The following is a 25697-nucleotide window of genomic DNA, read 5'->3' as shown; positions in this document are numbered from 1 at the left end:
ACTAAGTATGTGCTAATTGCATGGACATAGTAGGTTTACAGTTTCATGGACTGATTTTCACTGCATTAGAAACACTACCTTTTCAAGTTTCAGAGTAACAGCCGTGTTAGTCTGTATTCGCAAAAAGAAAAGGAGTACTTGTGGCACCTTAGAGACTAACCAATTTATTTGAGCAAGGAGGTATTGTTTCATATTCTCTGCGTGAATATAAAGTCTGCTGCAGTTTCCACGGTATGCATCCGATGAAGTGAGCTGTAGCTCACGAAAGCTCATGCTCAAATAAATTGGTTAGTCTCTAAGGTGCCACAAGTCCTCCTTTTCTTTTTACCTTTTCAAGCTTCATGACAAAGCAGCATTTTAGAGCAGATGATCCACAAGTAATTAAGGCAAGTAGCATTTCTACTCAGGGGTTTAGAAAGCTCAAAGCCAATCAACTGAGAGTATTACTGGCTTTAAGTCATTTAGGCTTCTATCATGCTACATCTTTCTGCCACGTAAAAATCCATTTTTTTTTTAATCAGGCAATGTGGACAGTAAAACGTTTTGTTAAGATAGTCTTTTAAAATCTGATTAGACAAAATTATTCCACATCCTCAGTGCTGGCACAATGGTGCTAGCAGCTATTTCTAAAAATGGTTTTCTAATAGGAAAAATAGAGGTATAAATGCACTCAGACTTCACTCTGGATTGACTACAGCTTATTTTACACAGTACTTATGGGTTAAAAACAAAGGTAAAAAAGGCTTCTTACACAGATGATTTCTAGGTCACTGTCTTCTTTTTTAATTTTGGCAATTTCAGATTTCTCCAGAAACATTTGTTGGCTCTCATGAGGCACCTGCAATAAGGTATTAGAATTGGAATCAACAAGTTTAGAATTAGTTTTAGCATGCCAATAGCAGAGATGTTGAAGCACACCACATCACTCAGGATTAAGAGTAAAATAATGCTCCAGGATGTTACATCTATTCTAACAGTATGGCAACCTGCACATTTCCGAAATCTTAGCATTATTTAATAACTGGGCATTACTGCTTTTGCCTTCTGCTTTTTAGGTAAAAATACCTAGAACATGCATTTTTTTTTATTTCTACATTTCCGTGAGATGCACCAAGGGGGCTGAACTATCCACAGTTCAAATCTGGTTCTGTTTCTAGGGGCAAATTTTCAAGAGGGCAGTGTCCATTTTGCAGGTGCCATTTCCACTTGTAAAATTTGTACTTGTGACTGAATTGTGTGTGCAAATCTGGATACTTGCACCCTTACCTACCCAGCTGCAAGTTGAAATACACATTTGCACCTGCCATTCATTGTGTGCTATTTGCACCTGTCAAAAAGTATGCCAGTCATCAGTCTTCTGAATATTTGCCCCTGAATTTAATCCTGGCATTAAAATTACAGTGTACAATATTCAAATCAGCATACACGAGCCAGCTGTCTTTTCACACTCCGTTTATGACCAGGAGACATTTAGCACCAAGAATGATCATACCACATTAAACCAATAATCCACCTAAAAGTGTATGCCAGCCTCAACAGTCATTTCTGCCAGAGGAAGGCAAACAATACTGGGCCCTAATGGTCAAATGAGCAATACTACCCTATTCGGTGTGATTGGAATAGAGGGAGGGGACGTGGGGAAAGTGACTTTTTCCTGACCTTTGCAAGTGTTCAGTTTATGCCCTGAAGTATGAGGGCTGATCGCACAAGTGCATTTTTATTCTATCCAGTTTAACTGCTGATGTTATTATTAGTCTTACTTACTGCTTTTAGATGTTTTATTTCTTCCAGTTGCTACAAAGAAATACCAGGCAAGTTGAACTGTAACAGGTGTTACCACTATACTATTTTCAAAGCTGCATAAACCTTTCCATTCTAATCCCTCATTTTCAGTCACTTAATTGTCCCAAATATTCACCTTTTGGAATGAGATTTTACAGGGTCAGTCTCTGTGCAAAGGGGGGAGGAGGGGGTTGTGTGTGTGTGTGTGTCTGTGGGGAGTTCTAGTCTGAGCAAAAATAATAGAAAAGACTGTCCCATTTTAAACAATTCTTGTGATTTTTGAAAAAAATCAAGTGTAAAAGTGCTAAGGGATAGCAAGCTGAAATTTGGTATAGAGGCAGCCCCAACTGAGAACGAGAAAAACAACAACTAATAGAACTTTATGGGAACAAGATAATTAGTAATCTCTCCTCAAAGGCAAGACTTATAATATCATCAAGGTAAGAGGCTATAACCAGACCCAAGAAACAAGATTCCTGAGTTCACTGCCAGGCTCAGATCACTTACATGTTAGTACAATGAATAAATACAAAATACTCGTACTTCATCATCATCTATGAACGGAGAGATGACAAGAAATGCTTACATGTTACAGCATACGATATCCTTCTGCTAAATCTAAGTATTTTATGTACGCTCTCCTTCAACATATTAGGCACAGTCCCTGCCCTCAAGAGTTTCTATTGTAACTCATATTTAAAGCAAGCACGGTTTAGTACTTTTTGGGGTTCCATTTCACATTCCCTAGTGCTAGATGTTATTATACCTGCTCTTTGACAGTCTCTCTACTTAATCCTTAATTGTTTACAAAGTAAGATCTTTGGGGCAGGAACTGTCTACTTTTGTGTTTGTACAATGTCCAATACAATGGGGCCCTATCCTGGGTTGGTTCCCTAGGCACTCAACACAATTGGCAATAATGCTTAATAACAGTACGTAGAACTTTTAAGGTCGTCTATAAACACATAGGCAAATGTACTTTCATGTGGTCATTCCACCATTCCTTTCCATGCGTTCTTGCAAACTAAACTTACGCCTCACTGATCACGGAAAGCCAGTTAACAAGGGCTGCAATCCTCAAAGCAACTGCAAAGATTTTAATGAAAGTTCATGAATGTTTTTTTAAATAGTATTCGCCCTTTCTTAAATTTTTTCTTATTGGAACTGCACCTTCCAAGTTGATAAATATGCAGTATAAATCAAACTAATAAGCAAACTACTTTAGGAAGGAGATCAGAAACAAAGAAATAAAGTGGTACTAAACCAGTGAAACTTGGTGATGCTTCTCCAATAGGGAAACAGGAGGTATGTGTCGTTCTTGAGGTCTTGCTTTCTTCTGGGAAGTAGCCCTGTGCTCTGAAATATCCCGTCTTTTAGGACCTCTTTTTTGCACGTCTTGTTTTCTGCTACAGTTATCCAAACATGAAGATGACGGAGCTGGCTCTCTATGGAAAGCATTTCTTTGACTCACTGTTTTCTGAACATTTTCATTTTTCTTAAAGAAAGGAAACTGTCAGTTATGTCAAAGTAACCACTTCTCTTTTGGTTGGGTCATTTAACAAGAACGCTCAAACTATTTTACCTCATAACTCTTGAATTTCCACAAAGTTTGACCTTACTAAAAGCCTGATCCAGAAACCACAGAAGCCAACGGAAAAATTCCCATTAACTTCAAATGGGCTTTGGATCAGACTCTTCATGTGTTAGCAGACTTCTTCTGCAAGATGAAACACCACTTCATTTGAAGGACAAAATTCTGACATGTACTGGTCTGAAGTAAATTAGTGTGCGTGGACTATCTTTAATTCCTTTCCTGCCTCTGCTAGCTCACAATGGAAAACAGTTATCCAAAGAGTTTAGTTACTCACATCTATTAAGAGTGTTCCACTGCTGTCTCCACACTGAGCAACTGTGTGTGGTTGGATTAAACGAGATTTCTATAAAAATAAATGTAAACACATGAAATTCAGACGTTTACAGTAACTTATGCCTGTCACAAAATCAGTAAAGACTCACTAATGGACTGTTCTTACCAGCTTACATGTTCACTGTGAACGCTTGAGTTTAATATCTTTAATACTCCCACTACTGTAGTAGCGGGAAGCATTCACCACAGAAATAAGTCATAAATAACCTCTTTAAATACTTCTTCCTCTCCCAACCTTATGAAAGTCAACTCACCTTCTGGCATCTGCTCTATGTAGAATGAAGACTTCTGGGGCATCTTTAGCTAAGGAGTTTTATAGAAATCTGCTATCTGTTATGTTTCAGGAAGGTAGCAGAGGCTTTTGAAGAGGTGTGTTTATTTAGAAAAAAAGGGAGGGGGATTAAGCATGGTTAACTCCCAATTCCATTCCCCAACACCAAGTCACCACAGCACACTGAAATAAAGCAAGTCTTTATAAAGGTCTGGTTTATTGGTTAGAAATTCCCACCACAGAACCTAGTGGTCAGAATTCTAATTCAAAGACCCCCAACACCTCTGTGCTAGCTAGCCAAATGGACCAAAAAAGAATATAACTTCTATTTTCAGGGGCTACCCAAGTAGACTCCTCAAGTTTCTTGAGCAAAATGGAGAGCCGTTCCCCAAGCAGCCCCTGTTCTTCACAGGCTGATCAGTTATGCAGTGAATTTCCTCTCTAATCAGATACAACAGAATACCAAGAAACAGGCTCAGAATGCTATGTACTCCACAGTAAGCCTGACTTGACTTCAGTGGCCAGGCGCTTCACTAACCGTACTCTGGCGGAAATTCTATAAGCATCACAGCAGATTCAGATAAATAAAAAAAATGAGGAGTGAGGCAGCAGGGAATTGTGCAATAAGTCTATTTGCCGGTGGTTGTTATTTTTATGGCAGTCAATTAATCGCAGTTAAATCACGTGATTAACTCAAAAAATTAATTGTGGTTACAAAAATTAATTGTGATTAACGACAGTTTTAATCGCACTGTTAGACAGAATACCAACTAAAACTTATTAAATATTTTTGATGTTTTTCTACATTTTCCTGTATATTGTATTCTGTGTTGTAATTGAAATCAAAGTGTATATTATTTTTATTACAAATATTTGCACTATAAAAATGATAAACAAAAGAAATGGTATTTTTCAATTCACCTCAAACAAGTACTGTAATGCAATCTCTTTGTTGTGAAAGCGCAACTTACAAATATAGATTTTTTTTTTTTGTTACATAACTTCACTCAAAAACAAAACAATATAAGGTATTGACATGCCAGATATGCTAAACATTCATATGCCCCTTCATGCTTCGGCCACCATTCCAGAGGACATGTTTCCATGCTGATGACGCTCATTAAAAAAATAATGCATTAATTTAATTTGTGGCTGAACTCCTTGGGGGAGAATTGTATGTCCCCTGCTCTGTTTTACCCGCATTCTGCCATATATTTCATGTTATAGCAGCCTTGGATGATGACCCAGCACATTGTTCATTTTAAGAACACTTTTACTGCAGATTTGACAAAACGCAAAGAAGGTACCAATGTGAGATTTCTAAAGATAGCTACAGCACTCGACCCAAGGTTTAAGAATCTGAAGTACCTTCCAAAATCTGAGAGGGACAAGGTGTGGAGCATGCTTTCAGAAGTCTTAAAAGAGCAACACTCCAATGCAGAAACTACAGAATCTGAACCACCAAAAAAGAAAATCAACGTTCTTCTGGTGTCATCAGACTCAGATAATGAAAATGAACATGTGTCGGTCTGCACTTTGGATCATTATCGTTGCTTTGGATCGTTATTGAGCAGAACCTGTCATCAGCATGGACACATGTCAGGAATGGTGGTTGAAGCATGAAGGGACAGATGAATCTTCAGCACATGTGGCATATAAATATCTTGTGACACCGGCTACAACAGTGCCATGAGAACACCTGTTCTCACTTTCAGGTGACACTGTAAACAAGAAGCGGGCAGCATTATCTCCTGCAAATGTAAACAAACTTGTTTGCCTGAGCGATTGGCTGAACAAGAAGTAGAACAGAACGGACTTGCAAGCTCTAAAATTTTACATTGTTTTATTTTTGAGTGCAGGTTTTTTTGTACATAATTCTACATTTGTAAGTTCAACTTTCATGATAAAGAGACTGCACTACAGTACTTGTACTAGGTGAATTGAAAAATACTATTTCTTTTGTTTTTTTACAGTGCAAATACTTGTAAACAAAAATAAATATAAAGTGAGAACTGTATACTTTGTATTCTGTGTTGTAATTGAAATCAATATATTTGAAAATGTAGAAAACACCCAAAATATTTAAATAAATGGTATTCTATTATTAACAGTGCGATTAATTACGATTATTTTTTTTGAATCGCACGATTAAATTTTTTAATCATTTGACTGCCTTAGTTATTTTGTTTAAGTTACCAGCAGGTAGCTAGTTAAGAATGTGGAGGTTTATATTGCCATCCTCAAATTAGAGTTAGTGGATGAAAGGGGCATTTATATTGCCATTCTCAAATTAGACCTAGTACATACCACTTAGATCAGGGGTTCACAAACTTGGTTTGCGGATTGTTCTGGGTAAGCCCCTGGCGGGCCACGAGATACTTTGTTTGCCTGAGCATCTGCAGGTATGGCCACTCGCAGCTCCCAGTGGCCATGGTTAGCCGTTCCTGGCCAATGGGAGCTGCGGAAAGCGGCGCAGGCCGGGCTACTGCTTCCCACAGCTCCCATTGGCCGGGAACAGCTAACCACGGCCACTGGGAGCTGCGGGTGACTGTACCTGCAGATGCTCACACAAACAAAGCATCTCGCGGCCTGCCAGTGGCTTACCCAGAACAAGCCACGAACTAAGTTTGGGAACCCCTGACTTAGATGAAAGAGGCATTTCACACCTCTCAGAGCAATTGTTTCAGATTGACTGCACACTCAGAGCACGACTGATTTCCACTCGGTTAATATTTAAGTCCTTTTGTGCCCCCACTGAACACAGAAATATATTTGAATGTAAGCTTAGATTATGTAGCACTGTTTGGCAGCTGGGGTGAATTCAGCAGCCACAGTTTGGTAGTAAGTTATCTTGTGCCTCTTTGAGAGCTAGTAGACAGTTAAGTACATATATTACTGTACAATATGCTATGCAACCTTGAGAAATTTAGTAAAGCACTGGTGACAAATATTTCAATCCCCTGCAATGTCTTTGGGGAATCACTGTTTGAAATTTATGAATGGTTTCATGTATGACAGTTCTACTCCCTAGGGGATGGTTACCACAGCTTCTCCAGGGAGAAGGAAGAGGAGCAGGAGGGAGAGAGTATGAGTGTGAGTATGTGTGTAGAGGGCAGGGGGTTACTCATCCTGGGACTGAAGACAACTCCCGAGAAGTTCCACTCCCTGGGGTGTGTTGCATGTACTCATTCAAACTGGATTTTCCAAAGACCAAAAGACAAAGAAAGGGCTTTGGGTATAAAAGGCTGAGCCTAACCTGACTCAGGGCCTTCTTTTTGACTCAGTAGATGAACAGGACCTTTGGTTCTAAGGGTACTCCCACCCTTGCTGAAGGTTTGGAAGGGATGTTTCCTACCAGACACCCCATGTGAAGATGGGTGATTTTTGGTATGTTAACTAAATATGTAGGAACTTTCTTTAACCAATTTTGTGTGTGTGTGCGCGCGCGTATGGTGCTTTTTGCTCTCATAATAAATGAGTTTTATTAGAAGAGCTGTGGGGTCAAAGGTAAAAACATTGTGCTTGGAGAGAAAACAACACACAGATGCTGGCCTTGAGGCAGACTTCCTTGCTGGGGACATCACAATGCATGGCAGGGGGCTGTACAGCCTTAAAATCCCTTGTCAGCAGGAAGGGAGATGTGAGTCGCCACCCAAGAGAAGTGCTGGCTGGGAGCCATAAATCTTATGCCCGCAAGGGACCACAGAGGAAAAATACAGGTGCAGTTACTCTGAAACTGTGACAGCAATATTGCACAAAGAGTACATGTTGGCATACAAATGGTTCACCAGCACACGCTTCAATTACAGATGTAACGTAACAGCAGTCTGAATAGACAAATCCTTCCTCTTCTTTCAATACGGGGCAATTTGGGGCAGCTATACATCTCATTTAATATTCTGCATTTAAGTATCTAGGGCCACATTTCTGTCCTCAGTACCACTGGCATAAAACTGGAGCAACTCCATTAAAATCAATGGACTGATCCTGGATTCTCATTGCTGTAGCTAAACAATAATATCCAACCCATGGAACTTAAGAATACTGAAAAATAATGACTGTAGCCGCGAGGCATTTTAATTGGTTATAAAGCAGTGATTTTCACAAAATGTACTTTGACCAAAATATTTTGTAACTTTCTTGATAGACTGTAGATATGCCTTCTTACATAAACTTGTCACCTGGAGGAGTATGGCCTGAAATTCATGTGTGTTTAGTTAAGCAACAACAGTTTTAAAAATGATTCAAAATTGATTTCCAATGCTAAACAAATTTAGTATCACATAAGACAACAACACTACAGCATGCAAAGATTAGCTATTTTGTCGTTAAAACGTTCTGTTTCCTTCAGTACAAAAGTTACCATGACACTCTGGAAACATTAAAGGTTTGCCAAGTTCTCTTGTCCACCTTCCTGAAACCTAAGTGTAAGACTAAATGCTTTATTTTGTTTGGAAAGGTCCTTAAGTTCAGCACATGCACAATGAATGCTGGCTCCTGTCTGCCTGCTGAGAGTCCCCAAAGATGCTACTCCCCCGTAACAGCTCAGAGAAAGGAAAAAAAAACCACGGGACTCAATATTTATGCTGATCCTTACCAGCACTTACAATTTTTTCAAGAAAAATGATAGCATTAAGTTGTCACAATAAAATGTACGCACCTTTTTGTAAAACGTGCAGGATGTATGCACAGCTAGAGCGATAGCCAATATGCATTCAGGTAGGGAAGAGAATGTTTTACTGACCTGCTGGAGTTCTTTGAAGGTATTACCACCAAGATAAAGGCAAATTCAGTGGATGTACTTACACTTAGATTTTCAAAAGGCATTTGACAAGGGATAGCAATCAAAGATAAGGAAAGAAAAACAGGAGGTACAATACAGTGCTGGATCAAAAACGCTGTCTGAAGAAGAGGAGAAAAAACACATAGCTGGAAGCTTTTCAATTTGGCAAGACACAAGTCAAGCTCCCCTTTACTCACCAGCCTCTGCAGGGTCAGTTCTAAGAACTGATGAAAGTCTGTCCACATACAAGAGACCAGTAGTTCACCGTAAGAGCACTGACATTTAGCATTTTACTGTAATTAACGTTACCATAGTATAGCGAATACTTGTATTACTGCAACAACACTAGTTACATTCCAATGCTAAACCTCAGCATTTCTATGGCAGCCTGTGCATACCATCAATTAACTGGATAATTGTCCTGGAAACAAGTTCTCTAGGTTTGCAGAAGATACTAAAAATAAGAGCAAATTGTAACCAATCAAAGCTAATTATTGTGGAAAAATTATTGAAATCTCTTAGCATACAGCAGTGGTTTCAGAGGCAAGCAAGGTGTTAAATGGTGTTCTGTCCCTTTGCTACTACAAAGCAAGCAACAACATTGCCTATATATGAGACAGTTTTACTTCATCTTTGATCATTACAGGTAATCTTACATAGGATCTTTCTTGAAGAAGGTGTGGAAAAATTCAGTTTTGGAGTAGAAGACAGCAGGGAAAAAGGAAACTGGGCTGACCTAACTACAGGTGTTCTAAGTTATCAAAAGTAATCGTGGAAGATTTCTGAAATCTAATTGTGGAGTATGTTCTCACTGCATGGAATCACTTCAGCAGAATTAGGCAAACTTATGAATGAGTAACTAGGGACAAAAACTACAGCGATGATAATAAATGAATTTCAGAGGCATTTAGGATTCATTTCTAGAGTATAGGACTAAGATATAAGACTCGGTGCTCAAAAATATGGTGAGCAAGCTGAGAAATGGCTGTTAGTTGTCTGAATAGGGTTATGTTTTGGAAAAGTTATTGCTAACATCAAGAGTTTGCTTTCTGCCTTCAGAAACACCCAACTCAAAATGAGTTGTTCCCTTGGAGCCAGGCATTGGTGTTTGGCTGTATTCCCAAATGAAGGATTTGTCTGCATGCTGATTGTGACCAGCTCTGTTCAACAACTGATGTAGGTAGTGTAAAACAAGCTAGTCACACTATGAAAATATTTTGACCATACTCCACTGATTTCGCCTCCTATAGGAAACAAACAAGTCCCCAATATTTACTAGCACCCTAAAAAGGACAACAATGTTTATATACACTCCAATTTGAGAGGCTTATTTTTTAATCTGGAAATCAAGCTATTTATCCTTTTAGTACCCAGTAAATATTAAGTCTACCAAAAGGTACCAGTATTTCTGGAGTTTACGGACTGTGGATATTTAAATTCCCAGACAGAACTTGGTAATGAAGATTGCAGCAGCATCCTAATGTCTATTAGAAAATAAATGATAAAGCAAAACAAATTATGCAATTCTCACCTCTGATTATATATCACTTTGCTTACCGACTAATAGAATTTAATTTCACTTCATGTGATGTATTTCAGAAAAAACAAAATTCAACTCACAATTTGATAGTTACTAAACCAAAGTTAATCAAAATGGTTTTCACTTAATTAATAATTCCAACTATCACTGAAAAATACTGCCATGGAACATGTTCTATCTGAATCAGAGTTTTTACACATTCTGCTTTTCTCCTCATTCTTTCAAAAAACAAAAAACATAACACACCAAGAATGTTTAATTTTTAGATTCATATCGAGTTAGATGGAACTTTCCCTAAGACAAACCCCAGACAGTTCAGAGGAAAACAGTATAAGCTTCAGGTAACAGCTCACCTGGGACTGCAAGTTTTCCAGCTTCCTTTGATGTCGCTGAATTGAATCTATGAGGAGTTTTTCTTTGTCATTTGGTGACAGTGATAGTCTGTTCAAAGTGCCCAAAGGTATGGAGGGTAAACGTTCTGGTCTATTACACCTACAATATGGTTTCAATCGATATAAGAGAAAAATGAGTGAAAAGGAATACGTGCTCTGTCATCTTGTATTGTCTTGAATTCTCTTCAGTGGTTCAAAATACAGTACTGCCCTCCAAAGTGACTAAAAGAGGCATCATCTTACAGAATAGAATTGTTCTCTGAATATATGCCACATCATTTCTGTCAATTTCAGTGAAAAGATTAGCTTTACTCCTTTTGACTCTCGTTAGTTCTGGGGTGCAAACACCGATTAAAGGAAGAAACTGGTTTCTATTCCTTCTTGTGCACCAGAATTACTTATGACTCAGTCAGATATGCCTGTGCAATGTGCTAATTGCACAGGGGCCACCAAGGCCTGCTCTACACCCGTGGTTCTCAAGTAGGAGTCCGGAGCCTCCTGGGGGCAGAATTCAGGGGGGCTGCCAAACAGGGCCAGTTTTAGACTTGCTGGGGCCCATGGCAGAAAGCTGAAGCCCCGCTGTGTGGGGCTGAAGCCCCAGGGTTCTAAGCCCTGCCACCTAGGGCTGAAGTCGAAGCCTGAGCAACTTAGTTTTTTGGGGACCCTGTGGCGTGGGGCCCCGGGAAATTGATCTGCGTTTATGCTGGCCCTGGCTTTTATGTGCAGAAAAACAGTGTTGTGGCACTGGTGGGTCATGGAGTTTTTATAGCATGTTGGGCGGGTTCTCAAAGGAAAGGGTTGAGAACCCCTGCTCTGAACTACACAGTTAAGTCGACGTAAGCTGCCTTGCATCAAACCAGCTGTAGATGCGTCTTCACTTAAATCTGGCTCCCACCCATGTAAGTGCCGCATGTAATTAGACTGATGCAGCATCAGTGTAGACACTGCATTACTTACATTGACTGTCACTGGCTTTCAGGGGTCGTCGCACAGTGCCCCACACTGATGACAAAGTTTCACATGGTATTTGCTTTTGCAAATATTTCTATAGCATGTATGCTTTACTTTTTGCATTTGTTTTATTACTCTGGCTTCAAGGGAGATGCCTAATAAATGGTAATTCATTATTAATATGCTGATCAGTGATATAGTATTGCTAATCAAAAGCTTACTTGTTTTCCAGAGGGCCTGGGATCATTTCACAGGTCCAGATTCCACGGTGGTCTTTGTTTTCAATATCAGTGGATGATGACAGAACCCGCCATTTAAGGCAGATATCTAATTAAGTAGTTAGAAGAACATTACTACATCACAGCAAGTATAAAAAAACCCTCCCCCCTCCCCCATTTATTGTGCTAATGTGATTAATGGGAGTCAACATGCAGCTTTGACAGTCTCATTTTCCCTCTGTCTACTAAAGGCTCTCTGAAGCTGTCAGAATTTTGACAGATTAAGAGAAATTCCAGCAAATGGCAGCCACAAAAAAAAAAAAAAAAAAGGCAACATGTAACACAAATGTTGCCTTTCCCTATTCCTCCAAAGTTCAGCTGCCCCAAGTTTCAGGACAGGCAGTGTACAGTTCTGAACATCATGACCCATCAAAGATAGAAATGGGTGAATCTACCAACCCGAACCTCTATTAGAAAGTCGGGAACCAAGCTCACATTCTATGGCACAATGTTTCTAACCCCACTAAAACAGAAGATACAGGCCTTGAAATAACTTTCAAAGGCTTCTAAGATGCATTAGTTATAATTCCTCTCCCTCTGAGGGCAACCCAGTTAGTTGGACTCGTGTTAGCAAAGGAATCACCATGTATAATTTCACATTTTACATACAGTTTGGCAGATACTCTGCTTACTACTGTAACTTTAGATCATTAGTGAACACTGTCCAAAACTGTCATTTATTTTGGTGTTATTTCTACCCCGGGAACACTTGTTTTTGAACACTTTCCAAAAGGTAGCTCATCATACTGCAGTAGGCATTTGGAAAATATGAAGTGCTGCAATACCTGTTGGAGAAGACCTAATCTAATTTGGGTTTGAAAGCCTTATTATTAGGAGTAAGTACTAAGAAAAGGTGAGGAGTATATTTTCTGAATAGTGGTAGTTATTGTGCCAACTATATTAGAGCAACTAAAGTTTCACTGATTTCTAGACCAGGATCAGCATTTTGAAATATTTACGGATCAGTTAACCAGTACAAATGCTTTCAAGATGTCACACTATATCTAACAATGACAAGTCATGAAATATTATATGTTAAATAAGTTACTGCTGTCTTGCTCGCCCCATCCCCGCTCTTACCTTGCCTCTCTCTTCTATTCTGACATGAATTTAGCAAGCAGATCTGACAAATTTGCTAAATGCTTTGTGTGTCTAAGTAATAAACTCCAGACTGCTTTGAAATGCAGTGGGCTTCTCCCAAAACGGTGGATTACAACCGTATTGAAATGGGACAGGAAGACAAGATTGATATGATTTCCAACAAGCAGCATGCACTGACACGGCTGGAAATGAATACTGTACATAGTACTGGAAAGTTGAACTTTCCAGCTGTCCAGTGATCAATGGCAAGTGTTAGTGAGTCCTGATGATTCAAAGTATATCACAAGTTCTTCTGTGTGGGGGGGGGGCGGGATTTTTTGTCACTGAGCCAGGACTAAACAGCAAATCCTGGACTTCATACTGGTTCAAGTTTTTGTTACACTAGAATAGCTTCAGAATCTTAAATGTACAGAAGTACCCTAATGGGTAATTTAAAAACAATGTTTTCCATCCATGTTTTTTACTTGACATTAAAGTTTTAACTGGTGTTTCTGAAATAAATTTTAAATTTTTCTCATACGCTATAAATTCAAGAGCCAATTTAAATGTCATATTCTGTGCTCACAGTGTTATGACTAGCAGTTTCCTTTCTGGGAGCAGACAACTTAATGTAGGGAACACTTTATTTCTGTGACACTGATGTGGGAGAATTTACTTACTGGGCTTTTTCATGAAAAGGCCTTTTATTAAACTTCTGACTGCAGGAACAGGGGCTCAAAGCTACTTAGTAGGATAACAAAGCACTGTAATATTTAATTATACTGTGATCAATTGAAACGTGAGATCAATTTCATACTAGGATACTACAGGCATAGAAAGCCATCTGTAAACTCAAATTTTGCCATAGGAAGTGGGAAGCTCAGAATATAATTCAAAAGTTAAAAAAGCAAGGTCTCTCTACAAAGATAATGTTGGTAAAAAGCAAGGAACAAATTAACAAACTGAAAAAACATCAAATTAAAACTGCCAAGGTTGAGGTTTGATCTTGTCCTGATGCAGAGCAATAAAGAACCCAACCTTGCATTGGAGACAGGTGCATTGCTGGGAAACACTGAAACAGCTTCACACAAAAACATGTTATGTAAAGACAATTTGTAAAAGGAGTTTGGCAAATTAATTTTAAACAATGGTTAACTAATCAATTAAAAGCCAAAGCTGTGCTCCACTTCTGCAGTCCTTTACCAATAATCTTTTCACTCTGCAGCATATCAAACCATTCAGTAGTTTGCTGGCAGCCTTTAAATAGGATGCGATGAAACATACAGAAAGTGGAACATGCACAGTTATAAAAAAAAGATGTGAATGAATTTTGTTAAGGGAGAGATGGAAAATGAAAAACAGGGGCTATAAGGGGATCTTCTGAAGAAAGAAGCACATGAAAGCATAGCAGTATAGTGTCAAATGCCGGGGAAAGCTGGGATTAAGGTGTTTCAATTTAAAGGCCTTTTTATTATCCTATTAAATCCTCTCCTTATTTCTCCTTTTATGTATTCAATTATATAAAACTTACCACACTGAACCAGGGCAGGAATTTCCACTGCACGTCTTCTCTTATACTGAATTGCATCTGAGGGTTTCTCCAACCATTTGTCACTTAGATATCCAAACTCATTCCAGAATGAAGTTACTCCTTTCTGACCTAAAGAAGTTTTTATATAATTTTCAGTGGCAGAAGAATGAGTTTAAATGTAAACTACAAAATTAGTTAAAGAATGTGCTTTGCTAATACTGGGGGACCAGTAGCTTTTAAGAGAAGTTGCAAGCAGGTATGAAGGTAGTACAAGATGTGGCCTGGAAACAGGACTGAGAGATGGGATCCTAAGCGTTCATGTGGGTTTGGAAATGGACACTCCCATGGCCTTGGAATAAGCCACATCCCCTTCTGTGTCCCTATCAGTCAAATATTTACTTACATTATATGAGGGGTGGGGACGATTAGTCCATGTTTGTGAAGTACTTTGAAGATACATGCCACTATGTAAATATTACAGTTCCTATACAGAATGAGGTAGTAATACAGAGAGACCGCTGGGTCACCTTTAAATAACATTCTATCAGCTCAAATCCAGTATCAGCTAAAGACTACTGTGAAATTCCAATTCACAAACATTTGAGAAAAAGGCTAGGTATGTTTGTAGTTATCCAATACATTGCAATGATAAGCAGTACTTTTCAATCTTCAACTTTTTAACAGTGATCTGCTCCACAAAGGAAGCTCTGTCCTCACACATTTTTAAGCTGAAAAAAAAAAAAAAAAAAGAAAGAAAAAAAACCCCTGAAGACAAAAAAGAATCAACATTAACATATATTTGTGAAGCACTCCCCTTTCACTAAAAGCTCCCAGTCACATGGGAAGTATTTTCTAATATATTTTAGTTAAACTATTGCAAGACCTCCGAGGCAGAACATATTCCGATCCTCAACTTAGATAGGACAATGAAGGCACAGAGGCCAAAGATTTTTTAAAACATGGGTGCCTAAACTATTAGACTCCTAAATCTGTATTTAAGCCTTCCATGTACAATTGAAGAGTGCTTAAATGAATTTCAGGCAGTGTCACCATTTAAAGTTAATGGTATTTATGCTTATAAGTCACTTAGGTACTTCTGTAAATTCTACTTTGAAGGCCTAAAGACAGATTTAGGAGCTTAATTTAAGGAAAATTAATTTAAGGAAAATTTTGTCCCAAGTTTCAGTGACTTACTTCAGATCACATGAAGTCAGTAGCAGACTAGAAACAGAATCCAGAAGTGTTCAATCACTGTTTTCTCATTCAAGACCTAGACCACAAGCCCAGAAAGGCAACAGTATATACTAGGGGCACACCATCATAATCATCAAAAGAGGGAACTAATGCAAGCATGATGTGATAGTAGGGGGCAGGGCAGGGTTCAGCAGCTGTGGGGCTCACTTCTGCTTTATGTCTTATATTCCTAAAAGCTTAAACTCCAGGGCTTCAGCCAGCCACTGGCAGCAGTCAGGAAGGGATGTACCCCCTGCAGTGTATTCTCTTTTGTTTTTTTCTCTCCTTCCTCTGAGGTGTCAGAGATGGGCATGGCTGGAGATGGGACATTGGATCGGGAGAGCCAAGGCTCTGAGAGGGCTCTTTCAGGTACTTGGCTAATTGGTTCTTGCTCACATGCTCAGGGTCTAACTGATCGCCATATGAGGGGGAAGGAATTTCCCCCCAGGTCAGATTTGCAGTAACCATGGGAGGGTTTTGCCTTCCTCTGCAGCATGTGGGTGGGGGTCACTTGACAGGATTATCTAGGAATATCACACAGGAGATCAGACTAGATGATATTGTAGTCCCGGCCTAAACTCTATGACTCTACGTACAGACTCACTGGAAAGAACAATTATTTTGCTCATAAACACCTGGCAGAAAAGCTGTGTGAATTGCTGTAATTTTTTTATTTTGATCAGTTATTTTGGTAAACTTATTCTGTCAGATACATTATTCTTTGTGGACCTTGCTTATTACATTGAGGTTCATACGTTGTGCCCCTTATTCCCACATTTATTTCAATAAAACTAAGAGTGTAATTGAAAATTAGGCTCTAAAGGATTAAACTTTAAGAATCTATCTTATAAACAGCAAAAAATATTGGATCAAAGCCACCTGCTCATTTAAGCACATAAATACAGTCAACAGAGTTAATCAGTTTCAGTCTCTCATGGTAAAGGCAGCATGCAAGAGCAGGGCAATAATTACTTGGTATTTCTTTCAAAACATTTCTAGCTCTAGGAAGTTGACAAAGCCAAAACTTCACTTGGGTTCCATAGGCAGAGTGCTTGGAGCGGGAAGAATGGTTAAAGTCAATAAAAACATGTGCAGCTGAGTGCTGGCGAAAGTTGTGGGAGAAAGTATGAAGGAAAGGTCATGGATTGCACCCCTCTGCCTTAAGTCAGTCTGCTATAAATAAGGCCCCACTTGGGCCTTCTGATCTTCCAATTCTGCTTCAATTCATGCCTCCCTTAGTTTCCTTTTCCCTCAAACATCTCCATGGGCAGCTTCAGAAATCTCGTACTGAGAGCTTTGCACTCTCTCTCTCCTCCTTCAAATTCCTTCAGAGGCTGGGACTCTTTTGTCTTATATTTGACAGAGCCCAACTGATAGAAACAAACACTATTCCATCACTTCCATCCCCTCCATATGCATTCACCAAATGTGTCCCAATGCTAACTTTCTAATATCAGCTTACTAAAAAAACCCCAAAACACGTTAGTGGTTTGCAAAACAAGCCACCTCTATCTTGTTCTCTGTAAGATTTTTCTCCTTCTCTGCTCCATGTCATTTATCCTGCTGCCATAACATGTCTTTTTATATGCCTGTATTCTCCATCAAGTGCCATGCACCCCTGTGCTATCCACCAATATTAAATAATAGTGATCCTGACCAATTGGATGGCTGATTTTCAGACCTGCACTCAAAGAAAGGACTCTATGCACAGACATCCTGAGGTGGATTGGTTGAATACGTCAGAGACACGTATTTGGAGCCAGGGTCTGAAAAGCCAAAGTTGCTCTAAAGTTAAAACGGGTAGTTTACTAACTTCTAAACAACTGCTCCTACATTAAAGCCAATTGGAAGCAGAGCATCAATATAGCTTATGGTGCATAAGGATATGCAGCACTACAGGAAACCCTGCTCCCATCCATGAAAGTGTATAATTGTTCACTTCAACTAACTTCTCCTTCTCACTAGCCATCTTCAAAAGTAAGTAAGGAACTACATAAATATCCCTTTTAAGGTTTCAGGAGCAGTTGCTCATACACCAGAGTTTAAAAGCACTCCATCACTTTTTTTCTAGGAAGAGAGAAAAGACCCTCTATTAACTGCCTGTGTAGATTTAAGTGTTTCTTGTGCTTTCTTTCATACAGAGCAATACTGGCAGATCGATCATGTATAAAAGAAGGACACTTGTCCAAGGCTGCACTGAGGCTACACTTGTCCCAAAGGAACCAGATATTTGGGGACCCAATGCTACCGGTACACATCTATTGGTTAACTGACATACTTGCAACAGGCAGGGGCTTTTACAGATACGTACACTGGCCAAAAAGTACTTGAATACTTCAGGAGGAAGTATTTTACAGAACATGTCCACATCAACTGTTCTGTTTTAAATTTTTATATTACAACAAAGAAACAAAAAAGCACAAACCCCACAGTGACAGCCTAAATTTTGCATATGGGGACAGTGTGGGGTGGGGAACTGGGCTTGGAAATAAGTGTAGCCAGGTGAAACTGGACATCTTGAGCTACCAAACTTCTCTGCATTAGACAGAAATGCACATTATTTGTGAAGGGACGAAATCACGCTTAGATTTTTGTAAAAGACCATAATTTCATTCAAACTAGAGCACGATTATTCCAAGTACTACTATGGATCTGAATTAAACAAATAGTGATATTGCATCTTTTATTTATAAGACAAGAAAGCTACCCAAAATTATCTGTTTATTTTCAAAACCAAGATGTGATGCAGGAGCTCTGCATTTTTCACACTATAGAAGTTTTCTAGTGCACACTGAAATTAATGAATAAATTATACAAAAAGCAGATTACAGCATTCGTTAAAACAACATTGCTTGAACTGGGACACAGCAAGGGTCACATCAAATTTGTAAATACATGTAGAATCAATTTATCTAAAAAATGAATAGATGTAACATTTGGTTGTACTTCCAATTCCTTACTAGATGAACCAAAATGCTTGCCTGATTTCACTACTAATAAAATTTGCACCTGGTTTCCTTTGTCTTCATCCTGTGGCTACTGGGAAAGAGCAAATTCAGGTTGCATTTTAGGATTCCTCCAGCTGTACTTTTGATTCTTACAGCTGGACACCCATTTGGGTCCACACTTTGTCATCCTGGCTCTACACAAATTGAACTCAACTGGTTGACCAACATAGGCTCACCACCAGATCCCAGGATTAGCATTTGAAAAGGCAGCATGCATGGTTATAGCACCTTCATCTCAACTCCATATCTAAGTACTTTACGTGCAACCTCTGCTCCTGTGTGTGCTCCCAGAGGCAGCAACAGTTGAATAGTGAGTAATCTCTTTGCCTCTATTTTCTGCGCACAGCATGCCTCTAGGAATTGCAACTGGTACAGTGTCTGGTACACACTGACTCCCTCAGGTGGCTGTTCTTAAAAGCTACAATCAGATCCAACTTCTGATTTATCTGATGCATTTGATGAATTAACAGTTTGACACAGATTTTTTTTAATAGCTATATAAAATAAGCCAGGCTAAACAATAAAGATTTACTTATTCCAATGTCCTTCCAGTACTGGATCAGATAATGCTCCATGGATGTCAGCAAGTGGTTATATTCTTTAACATTGACAAAGGCCTGTTTATTGTGTGTTGGCTCCAGGGCTTCTAAGGGCATATCCACCATTCCAACTGCACCACCGCTGAAACTGAAATAACATCACTTCAAAGCATTTTGGTCCAAGTTCAAAGAACAAGTTCATCTGTTTAGTTTGCGCTGCCCTTGACTCACTTTAGAAACAGGTATTTCAAATTAAGGAATATTTTTCTAATAGAAAACTGAGACTAGTATCCTGTCTGATCAAAGTCATGTGCAGAATTATATTTAAGTTACTTCATTTCAAATGAGTACAGGAAATAAACCTCAAAAATATTACTTTCTAAAATGTGAGAACATGTCAGAAGTGGCAGGACAGGGAAAGGAACAGACACCAGGATTTGAAGAATATAAAAAGAGAAATACTTACATGCAGGTAAAAGCTCAGAGAAACTGAGAACTCAAGAACTCCCAAGTTGCAATAAGAAATTCAACAATAGTGAGTTACTCTAAAAATTACTTTGAGAACTGCTCTATTCTTTACATTATTCTTCCCTTAACACATGTACATAACTCTCAAAAATATATAAATAATCTATGTTGTGCATATGCTTGAAAAGGAAATAACTTCTTTCAGGTGGGATCATGGATTTTAGACTCCTGCTAGTATTCAAAATACCTGCATTTTAAAACAAAATTTTAAACCTGATCAACAAACAAACAAACAAACAAAGCTTACCGAGACCCCTGTTTAAGATGTGGTCCCACTTTCTCATACATTCTGACCAAGCGACCATTGTTATAGATGAACATTCCATCATGACTTCTGTTCTCGATGTTTATTCCAAACATTAAATAGAGCTTCTTTGGCCTCCTCAATTCTCTGAGCAGTGTAAAATCAACAAGCAGTTTTCTTTTATAAATTTCCTTTTAAAGTTTTTAATTTAATTTAATTTTACTTACTGTTACCAGTTTAATAGCCACTGTTAATCTGGTTTAGGAGATACAGAGATTGGACAGTTCACTTTCACCAGAAATATAAATGATAAAAATGTAATATCAACCACAAAAACATCCAAACTTTGAAAGGCTAACATGCTTCTTGGTTTTTCAAACTGATGGGACAGACGTCTGTATACTGGAAATGGATGAGAGGCAGATCACATTCACCCATTTTTGAAAACAGAAAATTCCTGCTTAAAATCAAACACAAACCAAGTAGCACTTTGGCAGCTTGACATTAATGAAGACAGTGTTAGCTGTTAGCCTCCAAATTAAGACTGAAAGCCATTGCTATGAAGATGTTCATGTTTATCACCATGAGAACAGCTAAAGACATTCTTTCATTGCATTTGTAGAGGGAAAAATGCCTTACTAAATTGGCACTTGTTTTCATTTCAAAAAGTTTCTGGTTTATGGATTTTTTTTTAAACTAGGCATACTGTAACCATCATCCATTAGTAAGCAACAGAAAATTAGCCAGTTTTGTTCTCAGAGTTGACTTGTATCATTCCATACACTTCATGTTTCCTCCTATTCAATTACTGGAGAATGGAGGGTTAAAGTGCCCTTTGGCTTTGTAGAACTTTCTGCAAGGAGCTACCACAGTCAAAGAAACTAATCATGAACAAGGAGCTTCAACTAACATAAACCACATTCTGTGGGGGTAGGCCTGAGGAATGGAAAGTATTAAAATTGGTATGAGAACTCCAAGGTAAGCACCACCATGTAATCACTACTTGTATGCTGCATCTGCCAGTAACATTAGAAAATGTAACATTATCCAGTTAAAGAACTACACAAAGGCCATGTACTACAGGTGACCTTCAGATTCCAGGAAGTGAGGATTTTACTTTCGGTAAATGACAGTTGTGGCCTTCCTTGAAGTGAGGCATCACAGAAGCAAGAATGTGTTCACTATTATCTAAAGAGGCAACTCTACACAGGACTCCCCAATAGCTAAAGATTGGATGTTTTTTCTGAAAGATATGCGCTAGTTCAAACGGAAATGATTTTGCAGAAGTTCTATGGCCTGTCATAGAAGAGGTCAGACTAGATGATCACAATGGTCCTTTGTGGTCTTGGAACCTACAAACCTATAAACGTTTTGTTTCAGAGCTGCTATCCATTCCAAAATTCTTGGGTCATTCCCAGGAAGTCTTAAAATAACCCTGCGCATCACATCATTGTGATGCAGTGTTCAGAGGCGGTATTACCAAACTGAGGTTTAAAGCCATGAAGCAAAGAGGCAAATGTGATAGAATTACTTGTCCTGCAGGAAAAAAGCAAAGTAACCAAAGACATTTTCTGCTGCATTGAATGAAGTAGTGTGTTCTTTGCAAGAGCTGCTCTCCCCTGAAACTCCATTAAAAGTTTCTGTTGACAGAGTGCACAGAGTGAAACTGTCTAGTTATACTGTGAAAGGTTTTGTGGGGAGCAAAGATGAAAACCCAGTGAAATAGGAATCTACCCACTGTTTGTTATTGTCCCTACACACCAGACAATCCATCTGCCAGAGATTACTCTTCTGAGCAAGGTTTGAACCCAATTTCACCACTTTATAGATTATATATGGACATATCCATGGGTCATTAGATAGTTGGTATGGATTGCCACACCCAAGAAGATTTTACCATCTCATATTCATTAGTCTCAGCCCACAAGTTGCTCTTGCAAAATCCGGGCATCTGATTAGCACTTCATTTGTTCTGCCCGTGCTAGGTAATAAGCACAGAGTCTAATAAGGAAAAAACAAAAGACAGGTAGGTGTAATCACATCATACTCTTCAAGCAGGAGTAAAAAGGGGAAGATCTGCATCTTTGATAGTAGCTGGGTAAGAATAGAGAGGGCAAATAATTTCCCAAAAGCCAGGAGGGAAGACAATGAAGAAGGAAAACTTCCTCCTTTCTAGCAGTCAGGGTATGGGGAAATGGGTGAGATATCCACTTCACCTAATATCAATCCATTGTGTTAATTAGCGTTATAATGCAGCAACATGCTTATGTAAGTGACTCCAAGACCAGACAAAACCCCAGTTAAGTGCAAGTATGTGTTTCTCAGATCCGGTAAAGAGGGGAATGCCTTCAGTTGACTGTTTGAATGTCTGACCTTATGAATATCAGCCTGAAGATGGACATTACTTTATATCTTTCAACCTGGGTAATACAGGCCTATAATTTCCAGCTTCTTTGGACACTGAAGTAAATCTCTGTTTCCTTCTGTTGTACTCCTGGTCTGACAAATTTGCCTGTATGTGGAGGAAATGTCCTACATTCTGTTCAATTGCAATCTGCAAGTCATAAAAATAGAGACAAGAGCTACTGCATGCTCTAAAGAAGATTCTATGCTGTAGCCTTGTTGAGGAGGAGACTGAAAATGTCAACCTGTAGGATACAAAATAATAATTTCCTCATGGAAAAATTTTGGGCACCCTTTGGACCCATGGTGAAGATGATCTGGTAAACAAAATATAATCTAGCCTCTGGGCTTCCCTCTGGCTGCCCAAAAGGACCCACACCGAGGGACTACAAATCTCACTTTTTCCCTGAAGAGCGGATATTTGATCTGAACTGCTGTTTGTGGATATTAACTAGAAAAGGAAGCAGTTGACTCTAATCTAGGCAACAGATAGGTGTTATAGGCTCAAGCACACCCTAAAATACTGTCAGGGTTTGACAGAAGCAGACTCCTAAAAATACTTGTTTTTATGCAGGATCAATGGCCATAGGTCTCTAGCATGCTCCTATTCCTATTCTCCAACGTCTCAACGTGAGAGAGCCAACATTTGAGCTTCTTCCAAATTTTTGTAGCCATATTATAAATATTAAACAATATTTGTTTCATCTGATGTATGGGAGAAAACATAACCCAAGTGTCTAAATAGATAAAAGGAATTTCATTCTAAAAGATTTTAACCAAAAAATTACAAGGATTAAAAAAATTTCCAGAAAAGGGGAAAGGATTGGAGCATCCAAAATAATTGAAAAGCACCTTGAAATGATGAACAGTTGCAACTTGAGAAAGCACTATTTAAGTATCAGACTCTGGATCAAATCACCATTTACAACATACAGTACACAACCACTTTTTCTGAAACACTGATTAAATAGTCTCACATCTTGCCTTTGTTTCTCCCGCAGCTTCTCACGCTTTCTTTTTGCGTTTTCTAGAGCATCCTGTAATGCAAGCTGAGCAGACTTTTCCATTTAGGGGAAAGAGCAGTAAAACAAGTTATTTTAGCATCGATTAATACCCTATGGTTTTTTTTCAAGCTGCTTCCCATTCTGAGAAAGTGAATGTTCTAGAGCCCACCCTACTTCAAAGCTTGTCACTACAGTCTGCTAACAACCCTGATGCTTCCAGACACAGTTAGTGTACTGGAGATTAAATCAGGATATATTAGAATCAGTGTTAAATATTCACTCTGCTGCTCACAGCACAATACCCCAAGGAGTGGAGCAGAAGGCAGTAGGTTTTAATTAACTCTATTCCTCCATTTATATACATCTGAGGCCACAGAATGAAACTTCAATGTTTCTGGTCTGTTTGACTTTGCACCCAAACACCAGTGGCATGGAGTGTAAGTTAGAGCAGTCAATTATCTACAATGGCAGGGTAACACACAAGAGAAAAACTATCGGTGATTCTGGCCAGTCAAAAAAGAACAAACACCAATTTCAATGACACTCTATAAGAGAAAGAAACAATCATTACAATATTTTGGAATGGAAAGATGAAGTTACGCTATAGGTGATGGACCCTTAAAATAGATTTTGAGAATTAATCACCACACTTGCTCCTCCTTCCATCTCCCACAATTTCACGTTTTGCAAGTGACATATGCCCTTCTGCTGACACCAAGCCTTGTCTTCAGCATTTCACTGGCAAATCATGAAAAATTCAAGTCTACATGCATGCATGGGGACAGAAGGCTGGAGGACCAATGAAGGGGGGGGTGGAGGGGGAGCAATATTATTACATAGAATTAGTTCTATGAATACAATATCTCCATACATAAACATTATAATTATCACATTTAAAAGCAACCAATAGGCGGAAGTTTCTTAAAATATTTACTTGGAAATGTAACTGAATCCAAGACCAGTGCAACTAGGCACTTTATCATTGTAAAACTCCTCAATAATAGGACATACGTAATTGACAGAAAAGTAGTTCTGGGTATCCTCCCTGGTGTTTAATATTACTTGTAAGCTAAATTTCAAAAGCCTTTCATTACAGTTGTTTCTAGCCTATCTTTTTGAAAAATTACATTCCGAAGAAATTAGGTACCTTTCCAAAAAAGCTACTACTGTTCATTTTCCACACTGACACCTGTGGCCAGTAAACATGGGCTACTGCAGAGCGATAACAAGCAATATTTCTGAATATGCATAAGAAATACTATCATTGCTATAGTACCTTACTGACTTCATGCAGAAGAGATCCTTCTAAATGCTTTAACTGGCACTTAGCTTCTTCTACAGCTTGTTCAGCTAGAAAACATAAGCAAAACAAAGCAATTACTTAAAGTATAGCTTAGAGACATAAAATACTGGCTCTACAGGAAAAGAAAACGTTTACTGGGTAAACACCATGACAACTTGGTACTGTTAAATGTTTTAAATCTCAGATTATGAATTTGTGAGGTGCTGAGCATCCTCTGCCTTACTGAAATCTCTGGGAATAAAGGGCACTTAGTGAATGACGGAGACTGCACCACGTGAGCACCTCCTGAGGTACTAACATACTTAGTCACTAAATTAGATTTACAGACAATTCATAGATTCCAAGGCCAGAAGGGACCAGTCTGATCATCTAGACTGACCTCCTGAAGAACACAGACCAGAGAACCTCACCAAAATAATTTCTAAAGCATATCTTCTAGAAAAATCATCCAGTCTTGATTTAAAAATTCTCAGCGATGGAGAATTCACCATGACCTTTGGTAAACAGTTCCGATGGTTAATTACACTCACTGATCAAAATGTATGCCTTATTTCCAGTCTGAATTTGTCTAGTTTCAATTTCCAGCTGTCAGCTTGTGTTATATCTTTCCCTGCTAGACAGAAGAGCCCATTATTAAATATTTGCTCCCCTTTTAGGTACTTATAGACTGTAATCCATTCACTTTTTAACCTTCTCTTTGTTACGCTAAAATAGATTGAGCTCCTTGAGTTTATCACTATAACGTAGATTATTTAATCCTTTAATCATTCTCATGGCTGCACTCTGAACCCTCTCCAATTTATCAACATCCTTCTTGAATTGTGGGCATCAGAACTGGACACAGTATTCCAACAGCAGTGACACCAGTGCCAAACACAGAGGTAAAATAACCTCTGTACT

The 25697-nt window shown here is 38.7% G+C and overlaps 1 protein-coding gene across 1 annotated transcript in view; it reads right to left on the bottom strand.

Moving 5' to 3' along the window:
- Nucleotides 1–25697, bottom strand: part of MORC1 (MORC family CW-type zinc finger 1) — a 96949-nt gene that overhangs the window by 36742 nt on the left and 34510 nt on the right. Inside the window, exons 11-20 of the mRNA XM_073306177.1 lie at nucleotides 24771–24844; nucleotides 23475–23548; nucleotides 20091–20234; nucleotides 19309–19463; nucleotides 14536–14664; nucleotides 11868–11973; nucleotides 10657–10795; nucleotides 3651–3719; nucleotides 3047–3292; nucleotides 752–838 (exon numbers count right to left, since the gene is read on the bottom strand). Coding sequence (XP_073162278.1) covers nucleotides 752–838; nucleotides 3047–3292; nucleotides 3651–3719; nucleotides 10657–10795; nucleotides 11868–11973; nucleotides 14536–14664; nucleotides 19309–19463; nucleotides 20091–20234; nucleotides 23475–23548; nucleotides 24771–24844 — 1223 coding nt within the window. The remainder of the gene's footprint in view (nucleotides 1–751; nucleotides 839–3046; nucleotides 3293–3650; nucleotides 3720–10656; nucleotides 10796–11867; nucleotides 11974–14535; nucleotides 14665–19308; nucleotides 19464–20090; nucleotides 20235–23474; nucleotides 23549–24770; nucleotides 24845–25697) is intronic.

Source organism: Lepidochelys kempii, chromosome 1 (genome assembly GCF_965140285.1).
Source record: "Lepidochelys kempii isolate rLepKem1 chromosome 1, rLepKem1.hap1, whole genome shotgun sequence".
Classification (NCBI taxonomy): domain Eukaryota; kingdom Metazoa; phylum Chordata; order Testudines; family Cheloniidae; genus Lepidochelys; species Lepidochelys kempii.
Note: the sequence above shows the minus strand (reverse complement) of the source record. Positions and strands in the feature narration are given on the sequence as shown.